This window comes from Cyclopterus lumpus, chromosome 6 (genome assembly GCF_009769545.1).
Source record: "Cyclopterus lumpus isolate fCycLum1 chromosome 6, fCycLum1.pri, whole genome shotgun sequence".
Taxonomy (NCBI): Eukaryota; Metazoa; Chordata; class Actinopteri; order Perciformes; family Cyclopteridae; genus Cyclopterus; species Cyclopterus lumpus.
Window position 1 is genome coordinate 2168839 of NC_046971.1, and position 16086 is coordinate 2184924.

The following is a 16086-nucleotide window of genomic DNA, read 5'->3' on the forward strand; positions in this document are numbered from 1 at the left end:
ATGTTCCATCTTTAATCTTTAATCCCTAATGTGCCGTCCTCTTTGTTTACTTCTCCATGCTTTCACTGGTTACCCCGTGTTTCACATATCGTTGCTATGAATTGTGGGTAATTCCCTTGGGCAAAGTCTGCAGAAATGCAGACTTACGGAAAAGGAAATACAGTTAAATGATTAATAATCAAACAAAACAGTGAAACAATCTACCGGTGCCCCGTTGCATGCTGTCAATAATATATAATAATTTTATTAATAATATATAATAATAATGTTAATAATATGTAATAATATTAATAGTGGTAATAATAATGTTAATAATATGTAGTCATATTAGTAATAATTTAATAAATAAATTACATGTTATGAACTTGACGTGTGTGATCGATGGATCAGACCGTGGGGGGTCAATGAGGATCCCCAGAGGGCTCTGAACCTGACTGCTACCGGCACCAGAGCTCGACCTCTGACCCCTCTGTCAGCAGGGAGGGGGGTGGGGTATACAGTGGGGGTGGGAGGGGGGGCCGAGGGTTTAATGACACCCAGTCTGTTCCGTGTGACATGACCTCATTACCTCAATCCATGTATTGATGGGGGGGGGGGAGGGGGGGGGATTATCTTCTGCATATTTAACTCCACTGCTGCTGTTAAAGCGTCAGTTCAAATAATGTGTCTGCAAAGTCCTTCAGTGAAACTTTTTACAGGACCACGCTGGTAGTTTTGTGTTTCTTCCCATTGTTCTCTCAATTTTATTTCTTTTTTTTCAATCCTTTTGCTTGCTTTTTTTTTCTTGTTTTAATGTTTTTTTTTCTTGTTGGTATTTTTCTCTTTCTTTGTCTTATTAAATTTTTTTCATTGTGTTTCTTATTTTTCCTATTTTTGTTTTCTGCTTTGTTTATATTCTTTTTCTTTTTTAATGTTTTTCTTTTCTTTATTTACTTTTTTCATGTCGTAGTGTTTTATTGTCTTTTCCTTTACTTTAAATTCTTTTTCGTTTAAATGTTCTTTTATTTTAATTTTTTCACCCCGTTTTATTTTTTTTCTGCATGTTGGGAAAGAATATAATAAAATTAAATTATAGAATAAAAATATATTTGAAATATAATACAATATATACATAATTATATTTTATTACACATATATTATAGATTTTTAAAAAATATTTACTTTTGACTACAAGAACAAACTAATGGCGGTGCGTTAACTAAAATCAGGGCGGGGTCGAAGTCGAGCACAAAGCTCAGCAGAGTCTGTAAAAATAAAGATTAAAAACACAGAAAAAAACAAAACTTATCTGATGTCCTGAAAACCTCCGTGGGAACCTTCCCTCGGGGGATCGGCTTGTTGTCCGCTCAATCAATGGCCGCCGCTTCCTTCCCACGTAACCTCATCCGAGGGTGGAACCCGGATCTGAAAAGGACGCGGACAGAAAAAGGAAAGTTATTCTCACCTCGGCGTTGTTTCCTCCATTAGTGCCGAATCAGGAAGAACAAGCTGTTTGTCCTGGAGACCAGAAGGTCAACGAGGTCAAAGATGTCTAAACGGCAGAAATAGGTCTAATAACGGTCCAGTCTGGAAACACGGTGAAGTCTGGTGGATCAAGTTTATCCCAAAACCTTTATTGGGAGGTTGAATGAACCCAGTACCAAGTAGTGTTGAACCTTTTCCAGTCAAACGACACCTGCTATGGATCCTTTTGGGGCCCCGTTGCTCGTACGTGGTTCAACTAAGTGAATCAAATGCCCTATTAGCCAGCTTGAATTAACCCGATGATGAAGTCAGGCTATCTGGGTTTCTCAAAGGCTGATCCGCACTCAAACAAGACTTCAGTACTCGGGATAGTTGAACCTGACTTAAGTAATCAGGATAGTTGAACCAGCCTTCAATAATCGGGATAGTTGAACCAGATTTCAGTAATCGGGATAGTTGAACCAGACTTCAGTAATCGGGATAGTTGAACCAGACTTCAGTAATCAGGATAGTTGAACCAGACTTCAGTAATCAGGATAGTTGAACCAGACTTCAGTAATCGGGATAGTTGAACCAGACTTTAGTACTCAGGATAGTTGAACCGGACTTCAGTACTCAGGATAGTTAAACCAGACTTCAGTAATCGTGATAGTTGAACCAGACTTCAGTACTCAGAATAGTTGAACCAGACTTCAGTAATCGGGATAGTTGAACCAGACTTCAGTAATCGGGATAGTTGAACCAGACTTCAGTAATCGGGATAGTTGAACCAGACTTCAGTACTCAGGATAGTTAAACCAGACTTCAGTAATCGTGATAGTTGAACCAGACTTCAGTAATCGGGATAGTTGAACCAGACTTCAGTACTCAGAATAGTTGAACCAGACTTCAGTAATCGGGATAGTTGAACCAGACTTCAGTAATCGGGATAGTTGAACCAGACTTTAGTACTCAGGATAGTTGAACCAGACTTTAGTATTAAGGATAGTTGAACCAGACTTTAGTACTCGGGATAGTTGAACCAGACTTTAGTACTCGGGATAGTTGAACCAGACTTCAGTAATCGGGATAGTTGAACCAGACTTCAGTAATCGTGATAGTTGAACCAGACTTCAGTAATCGTGATAGTTGAACCAGACTTCAGTAATCGGGATAGTTGAACCAGACTTCAGTACTCAGAATAGTTGAACCAGACTTCAGTAATCGGGATAGTTGAACCAGACTTCAGTAATCGGGATAGTTGAACCAGACTTCAGTAATCGGGATAGTTGAACCAGACTTCAGTAATCAGGATAGTTGAACCAGACTTTAGTACTCAGGATAGTTGAACCAGACTTTAGTACTCGGGATAGTTGAACCTGACTTAAGTAATCAGGATAGTTGAACCAGACTTCAGTAATCGGGATAGTTGAACCAGACTTTAGTACTCAGGATAGTTGAACCAGACTTCAGTACTCAGGATAGTTGAACCAGACTTCAGTAATCGGGATAGTTGAACCAGACTTTAGTACTCAGGATAGTTGAACCAGACTTCAGTACTCAGGATAGTTAAACCAGACTTCAGTAATCGTGATAGTTGAACCAGACTTCAGTACTCAGAATAGTTGAACCTGACTTAAGTAATCAGGATAGTTGAACCAGACTTCAGTAATCGGGATAGTTGAACCAGACTTCAGTAATCGGGATAGTTGAACCAGACTTCAGTACTCAGGATAGTTAAACCAGACTTCAGTAATCGTGATAGTTGAACCAGACTTCAGTAATCGGGATAGTTGAACCAGACTTCAGTACTCAGAATAGTTGAACCAGACTTCAGTAATCGGGATAGTTGAACCAGACTTCAGTAATCGGGATAGTTGAACCAGACTTTAGTACTCAGGATAGTTGAACCAGACTTTAGTACTCGGGATAGTTGAACCAGACTTTAGTACTCGGGATAGTTGAACCAGACTTCAGTAATCGGGATAGTTGAACCAGACTTCAGTACTCAGAATAGTTGAACCAGACTTCAGTAATCGGGATAGTTGAACCAGACTTCAGTAATCGGGATAGTTGAACCAGACTTCAGTAATCGGGATAGTTGAACCAGACTTCAGTAATCAGGATAGTTGAACCAGACTTTAGTACTCAGGATAGTTGAACCAGACTTTAGTACTCGGGATAGTTGAACCTGACTTAAGTAATCAGGATAGTTGAACCAGACTTCAGTAATCGGGATAGTTGAACCAGACTTTAGTACTCAGGATAGTTGAACCAGACTTCAGTACTCAGGATAGTTGAACCAGACTTCAGTAATCGGGATAGTTGAACCAGACTTTAGTACTCAGGATAGTTGAACCAGACTTCAGTACTCAGGATAGTTAAACCAGACTTCAGTAATCGTGATAGTTGAACCAGACTTCAGTACTCAGAATAGTTGAACCAGACTTCAGTAATCGGGATAGTTGAACCAGACTTCAGTAATCGGGATAGTTGAACCAGACTTCAGTAATCGGGATAGTTGAACCAGACTTCAGTACTCAGGATAGTTAAACCAGACTTCAGTAATCGTGATAGTTGAACCAGACTTCAGTAATCGGGATAGTTGAACCAGACTTCAGTACTCAGAATAGTTGAACCAGACTTCAGTAATCGGGATAGTTGAACCAGACTTCAGTAATCGGGATAGTTGAACCAGACTTTAGTACTCAGGATAGTTGAACCAGACTTTAGTACTCGGGATAGTTGAACCAGACTTTAGTACTCGGGATAGTTGAACCAGACTTTAGTACTCGGGATAGTTGAACCAGACTTCAGTAATCGGGATAGTTGAACCAGACTTCAGTAATCGGGATAGTTAAACCAGACTTCAGTAATCGTGATAGTTGAACCAGACTTCAGTAATCGTGATAGTTGAACCAGACTTCAGTAATCGGGATAGTTGAACCAGACTTCAGTACTCAGAATAGTTGAACCAGACTTCAGTAATCGGGATAGTTGAACCAGACTTCAGTAATCGGGATAGTTAAACCAGACTTCAGTAATCGTGATAGTTGAACCAGACTTCAGTAATCAGGATAGTTGAACCAGACTTTAGTACTCAGGATAGTTGAACCAGACTTTAGTACTCAGGATAGTTGAACCAGACTTTAGTACTCAGGATAGTTGAACCAGACTTCAGTAGTCAGGACAGTTGAACCAGACTTTAGTACTCAGGATAGTTGAACCAGACTTCAGTAGTCAGGATAGTTGAACCAGACTTCAGTAGTCAGGATAGTTGAACCAGACTTCAGTAGTCAGGATAGTTGAACCAGACTTTAGTAATCGGGATAGTTGAACCAGACTTCAGTAATCGTGATAGTTGAACCAGACTTCAGTAATCGGGATAGTTGAACCAGACTTCAGTACTCAGAATAGTTGAACCAGACTTCAGTAATCGGGATAGTTGAACCAGACTTCAGTAATCGGGATAGTTAAACCAGACTTCAGTAATCGTGATAGTTGAACCAGACTTCAGTAATCAGGATAGTTGAACCAGACTTTAGTACTCAGGATAGTTGAACCAGACTTTAGTACTCAGGATAGTTGAACCAGACTTTAGTACTCAGGATAGTTGAACCAGACTTCAGTAGTCAGGATAGTTGAACCAGACTTCAGTAGTCAGGATAGTTGAACCAGACTTTAGTACTCAGGATAGTTGAACCAGACTTCAGTAGTCAGGATAGTTGAACCAGACTTTAGTAATCGGGATAGTTGAACCAGACTTTAGTACTCAGGATAGTTGAACCAGACTTTAGTACTCAGGATAGTTGAACCAGACTTCAGTAGTCAGGATAGTTGAACCAGACTTTAGTAATCAGGATAGTTGAACCAGACTTCAGTAATCAGGATTTATTTATTTAAATGTACCTGCATGGAATGCATCATCCAATGAGATCTAAAATAACTATCTCAACTCTTTCAGAATAAGTAGATAGAAACAAGCCCAAAGAGGATCTAATTGATAGAAATTAATAGATACTCATGAGGATATATGCACTGTATGCTCTCATGTATCATGTACTATATATGTGTGTATATATATATATATATATATATACATATATATATATATATGTGTAGATGACCATTTAGAACTAGGAGTTGGAATCTGTGTGTGGGCGGATCAGTGTGTATGTCTGTATTATTCATAATCAGAAATTCAATCAAGTGAAGCAGTGAAAAGAAATTGTGTGATGATCTCTATTTTTCTCATAGGTATTGTACAGTACATGAGTACAGTACAGTACATGAGTATAGTACAGTACATGAGTACAGTACAGTACATGAGTATTAACTAATATCGGTCCTTCATCAATTGGATCTCTGAGGAAGGGAGCTGCCATCTTATCCAGCTAACTTAAATTAGCCTGCGCTAATTTCGAGCAATTACTGCGCTAATTACGAGCAAAATCACCATAGCAACACATCCATAAACTTCCATAAATCCATAAGCTGCTGGAGCAGGTTCAAGTTTATGGATGTGTTGCTATGGTGATTTTGCCAAACTAGCTTTGTGGAACCGAAAAGCCAGATTTATGTAATCTTATCCTGAAAATTACGGGAAAAAAAGGTACGAGGAACGGGGCCCAGACATAGAAAAAAAAGACAATTTGTTTAGTTTTTCTTGCAGCCAATAAGCCTAGAAGCTAACCTTGCTAACAGTGCTAACCACGCTAACCATGCTAACCGTGCTAACAGCGCTAACAACCTGCACTACAATCTCCACGAAAAACGAGAGCTCTGTTCAAGAAGAAATGCCCGAACACATCGACAGACTGATACAATCCCAGGCAAGTAAATTAAATGAAAACGTATAATCACAAACATTAGCAAGTCGATGGACACGTACAAGTTATGGTACACCGTGTTTGTTGCGTAACCTGAGCCACATGGGGGAAAGGTGAATGGTCTCACTGTTGGTTTTTCTCTAGAGATCCCTTCAGGTTTGCAGGAAGGTCAAGGAACGCTGCCCCCCCCCCCCCCCCCCGTCAAAAAGAATCCCTGAAGGGGCACTCTGTGGGAGTACAACTCATTTTATTAGCCCCCCCTTTGGAAACATTCAACCTAACAAGTGGAAAGCAGTTTCTGCATAAATTTGAGATAATCCAGAGTAAATTATGCAAATCTATTCGCACACATAAAGGAGGAGGGGGGGGGGGGGGCGTTTATTGTGAGTTAAAAAAAAAAATCAGAGCCAGTGGTTGAAACCGAGGGGAAAGTCTGCAAGGGAGAGAAAAACTTTCCTTTCGATTAAAAATTTTCCATTTCCAAAATCGTCAACCTGCAGAGAGGTTTCGGTTGGGTTGGTGAAGGAGGTCGTGAACAGGTTAACCGGCACCACTCGGGTAGAGAAGCCTGGGCTTTTCCTGGGAACACGCTAGCAGTTTCCCCCCGCTACCAGTCTTTGTGCTAAGCTAGGCTAAACACGCCCCGGGGGCCTCTCTCTGCACAGAGATGACGCTGATGATAAATAATCTGGTCAAACAAAACACTACACACATTAAAAATGGCCTCCGCACACTCTCTCAGACACCTGCTCCACATTCCCCAGAGCGGTCTGCCATTTCTCCACGCCGATGTTTTGGTCTCCGTTTCAGCGAGCGGTAGACGGGTCCCTCAGGGGTCGGGAGGTCGGCCGCCCCGTGAACTCCACCACACACACTTAAAAAAAAAGAACACAAAAGACCCTCCTCTCTCTGCCGTTTCACTCAATTACTCCTTACGTTGTGTTAATGACTCCCTGCTGCGCCTCAGCAGCCAGACGACGGCCTCCTGACTTTAAAAGACAAACTCTGACAAGGCTGCAGGGAGGAAGCTCATCTATCAGGAGGAGGCTTGTTGAAGACTCATGACCTGCATTTTGGTTGTTTGTTGTTTGTTGTTTTGCATCCTCCTCGAAGGCCTTGACACACCAGGGTCAGGAAGAATAAAACAGCAGCAAAATGCAAAATATACTGGCCTGCAATTATTATATGCCTCCTCTGGTTGTATAGAAGTCTATGCTTCATGTCCTAAGGCTGCATTATCTCTACTGACCACCAGGGGGCGACTCCTCTGGTTGTATAGAAGTCTATTCTTCATGTCCTAAAGCTGCATTCTCTCTACTGACCACCAGGGGGCGACTCCTCTGGTTGTATAGAAGTCTATGCTTCATGTGTTAAAGCTGCATTCTTTCTGCTGACCACCAGGGGGCGAATCCTCTGGTTGTATAGAAGTCTATGCCTCATGTGTTAAAGCTGCATTCTCTCTCCTGACCACCAGGGGGCGACTCCTCTGGTTGTATAGAAGTCTATGCTTCATGTGTTAAAGCTGCATTCTCTCTCCTGACCACCAGGGGGCGACTCCTCTGGTTGTATAGAAGTCTATGCTTGAGTTTATGGTCTCAATCTCTAGTTTCAAGTCCATTCTTCACTCCTCTTCAGTCCAAATATGGTCACTTCCGCTCATTGGTTGCAAAAAAAAAAAAGGAAGCCAAACTTGAGGCTTCAAAAGGTCAGTCCACAAACTTCTTTCTACATTCTTCGGTTCAGACTAAAGGGCCTCATTGTTGCCGTTACATTGTGTTGTTGTTGTTGTTGTTGTTTTCGGACTTATAGGTGCAACTCAACTCGTGCAGCACCTCATTGTTACTTTCTCCCTCGGTAATGTGTGCGTTGGGTGTGAAAGTCATCGTGACAAAAACAACAAAACAATAAAGTAAACATGACCAACATTAAGCTCTGAGGAAATATGTTTACCTTGAAATGTAATTTTAAAGAGACAGTGTCTCCATTTACTTCCATGTATTCATCATCACGTTGTCTTCTTCATGTTCTCTCTCTTCATTTATATATTGTATTTATTGGGTGTTGTTTTCATTCTTTCTATCTCCTCCTGAACTTTTCATAATTCCAACAACTCTATTGTTGTATTTTCTCCTTCTGTCGGTTTTGTGATACATAAATAAATAATAATAATTTAAGTAAAAGATGAATGAAGGCACATTTACTGAACTCCGACGTGCGGTGCGTCAGCTGCGGCGTCGCGCGGAGGGAGGGAGGCTGTGGGCGGCGCAGCTTCAGTCTGTCGGTCGGTGCGGAGGAGCGCGGACACGGAGCGGAGCGGCGCACCGGGGACCGGGATCTGTACCACACGGAGCGGAGCGGCGCACCGGGGACCGGGATCTGTACCACACGGAGCGGAGCGGCGCACCGGGGACCGGGATCTGTACCACGCTTACGGGGCAGCAAAAGACCACAACCGACCAGGCAGCAGCGGAGCGGCATGGAGCTGTGAGGGCTGCGGGCGGACCGGGACCTGCTCCCCCCCTGAACACCACCGTGTCGTTTAGTTTATTTATCTGCGAGGTTTCTTCCTCCTTCCTCCCTTCCTCCCTTCCTCCCTCCTTCCACCCTAACACCTCAAACATGGACACTACGCGCTGCTGTCTGCTGCCGGCTGCACTTCTCATCCTCATGTGCCAACAAGGTAAGACGCGCGCGCGATCATCCACGTTTAAGTCCTCAAATGACTCAGAAAGCCTTCAATCTTCTCCGGTGGAGGTTTGATTGAGACCGGAGTGGTTGCGCCAACTTTACGGTGATTGCGCAGGTGAGCCGGGGACTGGAGTTCAGCCCCAGAGGAGCCTTCGGTCCGTGTCATCTGGTTGTTGCATTATTATTATGATGATTATTATTGGATGCTCTGTTTCATTCCCTGAATTAAACCTGCCGTGCGTAACGCGCTGTGCGTCTTTGGAGACGTTCATGGGGAAAAAACCCAAATAGTTCTGTGAGTGTTTTTCTTCTTCTTCCGTTCACGGTGAGCGTTCTGAGACGTTTGAGAGGCGGGACCTCGGCTCCAGAACCCGGAGCTGTCAGAGCGTGAAGAGAGGTCGGACACGGTGGTCTGAGCGGCTCGTTAAGGGTGTCACAGGCTCCACTTCATGGAGACCACGACAGCAGCGACCCCACAATGCCCTCCACGGACACGGATACTATCTGTGCCTTGTTTTAGTTCCCTCCAGGAGACTTTTATAGAACTTGTAAGTCTTTTAGTGGCCGTAGACTCATTCAAGCTGCCAGGTGTGTGAGCAGGAGGAGACTTTGTTGTGGTGTTTTTGGAGACGTGTTTTTAGAAGGAGCTAGTTTAAATAACGTGCTGAGGAGTATCCAGCAGGGATGGAGACGGGGTTACCAAGAGCACATAAAACCTCCTTTTTTCTTTCTCGATGTGCAGCCGCGTCCTGGTGTTGGGCCCGCTCACCGCTCACCATCTGAGGTCACGGTGGCTCTCAGGGTTACAACACCTCATCCTCAGAGGCAGGGTTGGTAATCTTCAAGAACAGATTAATCAAACGTTGTTCGTATCGTAATGGCTGGACGAGCTAGCGCATTGATTATGTTCGTTCTGATGATCCTTGGAGGGTCAGCGTCGACCACTAGATTTATAGACTGTTGAGCCTTTTGGACTTTAAGAGTTGGAAACACTGTGCAGTGGCTTTCACTTTAATCCAGTGCACTTTCTTCTTTAAAGAAATCTAATTGGTTTCCACAAAAGTTTTTTTTTTTATTATCATTCATCAAAAAGTAGTCACAGTTCTGCCACGTGGCTTGTCGGCTGGATTCGGTGCGACTGTTTTCCAACATTAGTCGTGTTCCCGGCTTCGGGGTGAGATGTTTCACCGCTCTCAGAGAGCCGGTTATGAAGCCACCGGACCCGGCAGACCGGCTCGAGACCAGCTGCGAGTCCAGAGACCAGCTGGTGTACTCAGTGCAGCATTTAGCGGCTCCGCAGACAGACATTTCCCTCAGGAGTTGGAGGAGGAGACCAAAAACGGAGCTAAAAGAGAGAATATCAGACTTCCATCAATCATGTGACACAAACACAAAGACCCCTAATGAATCACCGCGGTGACATTTAACCGGTGGATGTTTAATAAGCAATAATCTGTCTCCAAGTGTCAGTTACTGTCGGGTTAAAACAAGGAAGTGAGCTTCTCGTTAAACCAATTGGCTCTTAATTAGCTTGTTTAATAAAAGGTTTGAATGGATTCACTCAGAGGACCGACGACCAGCATCCCATTGCCTAAAGCTGCTGTTGGATATGTTACGCATTTTCATTTTAGTGGGACGCTTTGAGTGAATTTGAGTTCCTTCTGGTATCTTTGGCTTTTATTTTGAAAGTTAAGAACGGAAGGAGCCGAGCTGGGGGGGGGGGGGGGGGGTGTTTGAAAGGTGTAATAAAGTTTTCCGTGTTGTTGTACGCTACAGTGCGTGTTTTTAAAACGTGGTCGGTCGATGCTTTGAAAAATAAAATCTACCTTGTTCTTAAAAAATAGTTACGCCACGTTATAGATTCTTGTTCCGTGTGAAAGTATAGTTTTTTAAAATATATTAAAGTATGAATTAATCCCATGAATGTAACATATTTGGTACTTTTATGAGCTATCTTACTATAAGGTCCATTTGCAAGCGGTTCTGGAGCTTTGCCAGCTGTGATGTAGAAACAGGAGGTACCACTTTGACCTTCTTTTTAAACACCGGTTTAAAAGTTGAGGTTCAAAGTCTATTATTTAAAGGGACAGTGCGTCACATTCTGGTGGATCTATTGGCAGAAATGATATGTAATATTCATAAGTACGTTATCTTCAGCGTATAATCACCTTTTTTAAAACAAGAATCGTGTTTTTGTTAGAATGAGTCAATTATGTCCTTGGGTCTTCTTCATGGATTTATGTTTCTACGGGAGCCCAGAAAGGACAAAACCAAGCGCTGCCTCTCGGGAAGAGCCCGTTGTGTTGTTGCGTCGGTCATTGCCGTCCTCTTGCATGCTCTGAGAAGTTTCAGTTGGTTGCAATCTGCGACCTCGCCACTAGAAGCCGCCATAACCTTTTAAAGTAGAACATTTTATTTTCTCAGGTTTCTGTGATGCTGTTCTGAGGGTCAACAACAATCTGTACTAGAATTAGACATATCTTTCAGTGGGTTTGCTCAGTGTTTGTGATGAGGGACCCCGTCCTGCAGGGTTTGATGAGGTTTAAGAAGTCATTGGAGATGAATCAGGTTTGGGTCCCCATAAGCCCTGAACACTGGAAAGGGGCTTCCGGCTCCTTATCCTCCAGTTGCCCTCCCAGCCCGTACGGTACGGTCGCAGCGTGCCAGGGAGGACACTGATCTGCTTGGTTGAATCTTTTCGGGGGGGTAAGACTTGAAAACAAAGATTAAGGGGGAGGGAGGGTAAGCTGGTCGGAGCCAGTTTCAGCTGGAGAGATGTGAAACCTTTTGTGGCCGGGCCAGTGAGCCCGGATCTGTGCTGGACGGTTCGGTACCTGCAGAAAGCCTCCGAGCTCCCTTTTCATTTTGGCTGTTTTTTGTTGTTGTTTTGTTTTTGTTTTTTTAAATGAAGCTTTGCAAAAAGCGGTGGCGTGGTTGGGTGGTGGGTGTTGGGGGGGGGCACAAAGGCGGTGCCAGCTCGCCGAGGAGGCAACGCAGGAATTGTTGATGGTGGAAGAGAAAAGACGCATGAGGAGAAAACTCTGCACCATCTGTCCTCCCCAAAAGATATCTGTGAATGGGCAGTGCCAGCTCCTCCGGGCCTCCAGGGCCTGGAGGAGTCTAACAGGGAGTCTGCTGACAGATGGCCGTCACAGTCAGGCGGCCTGTCAATCAAACGCATGCAGGGGGAGTGTGAAGCAGGCTTCCCCTCACCCAGTGTTCAGAGCTTCACCTGCATCCCCCCCACCACCGCTCACCCCACCCCCAGGGAGGGAGTGGAGGTGGATGGGTCCAACAAGGAGGCCGCTGTTTGTCCCCCGTGGGAAACGAGAACTTTACATTACATTCTGCTCTCGAAACCTAACTAAGTTATTCCCGAGGAAGACGGGCGTTTATTTTGAAAAGACTGTATCCATGTAACAAGTGGACGTTTACACATGTTCTCTACTTTCGGAGGAAAACGCACCTTAAATGAGGATTAAGGTACGAGGCTACATGACGTGGGGCTACCCGGTGCATGGCTACAAGGATACATGGCTATATATATATATATATATATATATATATATATATATATATATATATATATATATATATATATATATATATATTTCAACTTGATGATGTTCTATGGACACATAGTTAAACTGTAGTTCGAGAAGTACAATCTGTATAAAAGCTCATTCGGTCACCTCTTTCTATCCTCTCCTTTTTCTCACCATCCCCGTTCTCTCTCTCTCTCTCTCTCTCTCTCTCTCTCTCTCTCTCTCTCTCTCTCTCTCTCCTGTCCTTTGTTTTCATCCCTCCATCTCGGTCCAAAGCAGACGTCCCTCGCCGCCCCGCTGATAGTCTGAAAAAAAAAAAGAAGATTTCCAGTGGGGGTATTTGATGACCAGATTAGTGGGTATTAGGCTCAACGGCATTCACTCGGGCATACACAGGAGCCACCGGTTTGAATCCTCCCTCTTCTCCTCTCTCCGCCGGCCCTCGGCTGAAAGGAGGCTGGGGGGGTCACACGGGAGGTCAGCCGAGGAGCCCCCGTCCGTCCTGCACCGCCTCCTCTGGCCCGGCTCCGCTGAATTATGCTGTCAGAGGGGAGATTTGTTTTGTAACAGTAGGAAAGGGGGCAACTACAGAGAGAAGGGAGGTGTAATGGGGCAGATCGAGGAGGGGTGTGGGAGGGCGGGGCAGGGGAGAGTGAGTGGAGTGGAGTGGGGGGGGGGGGGGGGGGCAGAGCAACGGAGAAAAGAAGGGGGGGGGGGGCATTTAAGCGTGACGCATGATGGCACTGCGATTTGTCCCAGTGGCGAAGGCAAGGAAGAGAGGACGCTGTCACACTGTGAAGCTGGAGCAGAAGTGTGGGAGAGCAGTGTGTTAGGATCTCACACACACACACACACACACACACACACACACACACACACACATTCTTCCTCCAACGCCTCACAGAGCGATGGAGTGCAGGTTAAGCAGCACTTAAGCAACCCCCCCACCACCAACACCCACACCTCACTGTGTCTCCATCACTGTTCTCAGGCCTCTCACACTGTTAAGAAAAATAATAAAAGCGCCATTTGAACGCCACTTCTGAAATGTGAATGTGAATTAAGCACATGTTCAGAGTGACTAAACACTAAAGTCTACACTTCATGTGTGAAAGCTGCATTCTCTCTACTGACCACCAGGGGGCGACTCCTCTGGTTGTATAGAAGTCTATGCTTAATGTGTGAAAGCTGAATTCTCTCTCCTGACCACCAGGGGGTGACTCCTCTGTTTGTATAGAAGTCTATGCTTCATGTGTGAAAGCTGCATTCTCTCTACTGACCACCAGGGGGCGACTCCTCTGGTTGTATAGAAGTCTATGCTTCATGTGTGAAAGCTGCATTCCCTCTCCTGACCACCAGGGGGCGACTCCTCTGGTTGTATAGAAGTCTATGCTTCATGTGTTAAAGCTGCATTCTCTGTCCTGACCACCAGGGGGCGACTCCTCTGGTTGTATAGAAGTCTATGCTTCATGTCTTAAAGCTGCATTCTCTCTCCTGACCACCAGGGGGCGACTCCTCTGGTTGTATAGAAGTCTATGCTTCATGTGTGAAAGCTGCATTCTCTCTCCTGACCACCAGGGGGCGACTCCTCTGGTTGTATAGAAGTCTATGCTTCATGTGTGAAAGCTGCATTCTCTCTCCTGACCACCAGGGGGCGACTCCTCTGGTTGTATAGAAGTCTATGCTTTATTATTATTATTTTGACTGATTTAATGTTGCATTAAACCAGGTGTACGGGTGTCTTTGTGTGGGGTTTGATACATTTGGTCAAACAGCTGTTCGGCATGTGACTTAAATATGTTTCTAACTCTATTTCTTTTGAAGTAATAACATTTTTTTTTACGGATATTGACTGATTAAAAAAACTTTGATATAAAGTCCTCTGGCTGGCAGGTCTTTGTTTTACCCAATTTAAGACGTTGGTCTGTTTCTAAATCATAAAAACTATTTCCTGAGGCACATCTGGAACCTTCTGAAGCATTTTGAGTTCTCTGGGTTTGATCCAGGTTGTAAAGATTTTTAAGTCCTATTTTTTCCGCAGTGCATTTTCCTCGAGGCCGGATGTCTTTAATCTTTCTCTTTTTTTTTTCTTCTTAATCTTCAATCTTCTTCAACATTCTCTTTTTTTTTAATCTCTCATTTGTGTCTTCTGGTTTCACATCTTCTCAGTGCTGCTGCACATCCTCCGTCACCTCGCTGCCCCCCCCCCCCCCCCCTTCCTCCTCATCCACCCCTTTTTAATCCTCTTGTTTCAGGGCGAGTGAGGGATGATGATGTTTTCTTCTTTTAGTTAGCCAACCATCTTGTTTCTGCTGGTGTCCGCCTGGTGCTCTCCCCCCCCCCCCCCCCCCCTCTGGACACCATAATGTACAGTATGACGCGGCAGATCCGGGTGGCCCACAAGCCCCTCTGAAAGGGGGGGGGGGGCACTCACCATTGCAGTTGAGAACAAGTGGAGCCCCCGTAGAGTAGCTGGTGGAGCCATTTGATTCCCCCCCCCACACTCGGCTGCCTGCAGTGTGTGGTCTCTCTGGATGTTTCGATGGCCCTCGTCTCTCAAAACCGATGAATACGAAACCCCCCCCCCCCCCCCCTGAGAATAAAGTGACGCAGAAAAAAAGGCCAGCGCTTCTTTAAAAAGGCGTGCGTGGAGGACGCGGGGCGGTCAAAGTCCTCTTCGCTCCTTTTCAGGGGGGGGGGGCTCTAAGCAGGTGAACGGGGGGACGCATTGAGCAGATGTTGGGTGCACAAAAGGGATTCCATGAGGCCTTTTCAAGTATTTACAGAACATTTACATTTCAGACATGAGTCTGATCCTCTTATCCAGATCAGCGTCCATCGGGGGCGGAGCCTAAGGAGGTCAAGAAGAAGAGGAAAAAGAGCCAGATAATGTGGAGCTTTTACAACATGAACGACTGGATGACAAGTGGACTTCATAAAGCATCAATGAGCCAAAAAACTAATATATTATCACTATTTAAGCTAAATAATCGTCCTGTTTGTGTCTCTTTTCGCTGTCTTTGTTCTCCACCATTCTCCTCTTTAGCTGTTGAATAATGTTAGGACCGACAGGAAGTTAGTATCTCAATGTTTATATTGGCAAAAATGTAACGGCTTTTCTTATTTCTTATTTTGGATTATTGCAGATTATTATTATTGCAAACACATTTTTTTTTAAACGGAAAAAGGGCTTCATTATGACCCAATCACTTGGAATCAGGTGCGTCAGGTCAGAAGGTCAGAAGGTCATGTCATACCTGCAGAGGTCAGACGCTCACAGCACTGAGCACATGTTACTCGCTCCGTTCATCCTCCACTTGGTCCGACATGAAGATTTCCCGTTGTCACTGAATGCAGCTGAAGTTGCCGTTTGACTCGACCGTCAGAATGCGCACGTGCGTGCATGTGTTTATTTTGAAAAGACACTGTGTGCACGTCACACATGGAAAGCTGTTTATTTCCCCTGAATACAGAAGTTTAAATTTGTTGAAACAATATATATATATTGGGGGAAATTAGCGGAAACTGTACATTTCCTATAAAGTTTATTTGGCAAAAACCCTGAATGCATGTTAACGATG

At 44.4% G+C, this 16086-nt stretch overlaps 1 protein-coding gene across 3 annotated transcripts in view; it reads left to right on the forward strand.

Annotated features, from left to right (window-relative positions):
• The first annotated feature begins 8864 nt into the window (after positions 1–8864).
• Positions 8865–16086, forward strand: part of ptprz1a (protein tyrosine phosphatase receptor type Z1a) — a 63970-nt gene continuing 56748 nt past the window's right edge. For all 3 annotated transcript variants that reach the window (XM_034535989.1, XM_034535990.1, XM_034535991.1), the window contains exon 1: positions 8865–8952. In XM_034535989.1, coding sequence (XP_034391880.1) covers positions 8892–8952 — 61 coding nt within the window. In that variant the 5' untranslated portion in view covers positions 8865–8891. The remainder of the gene's footprint in view (positions 8953–16086) is intronic.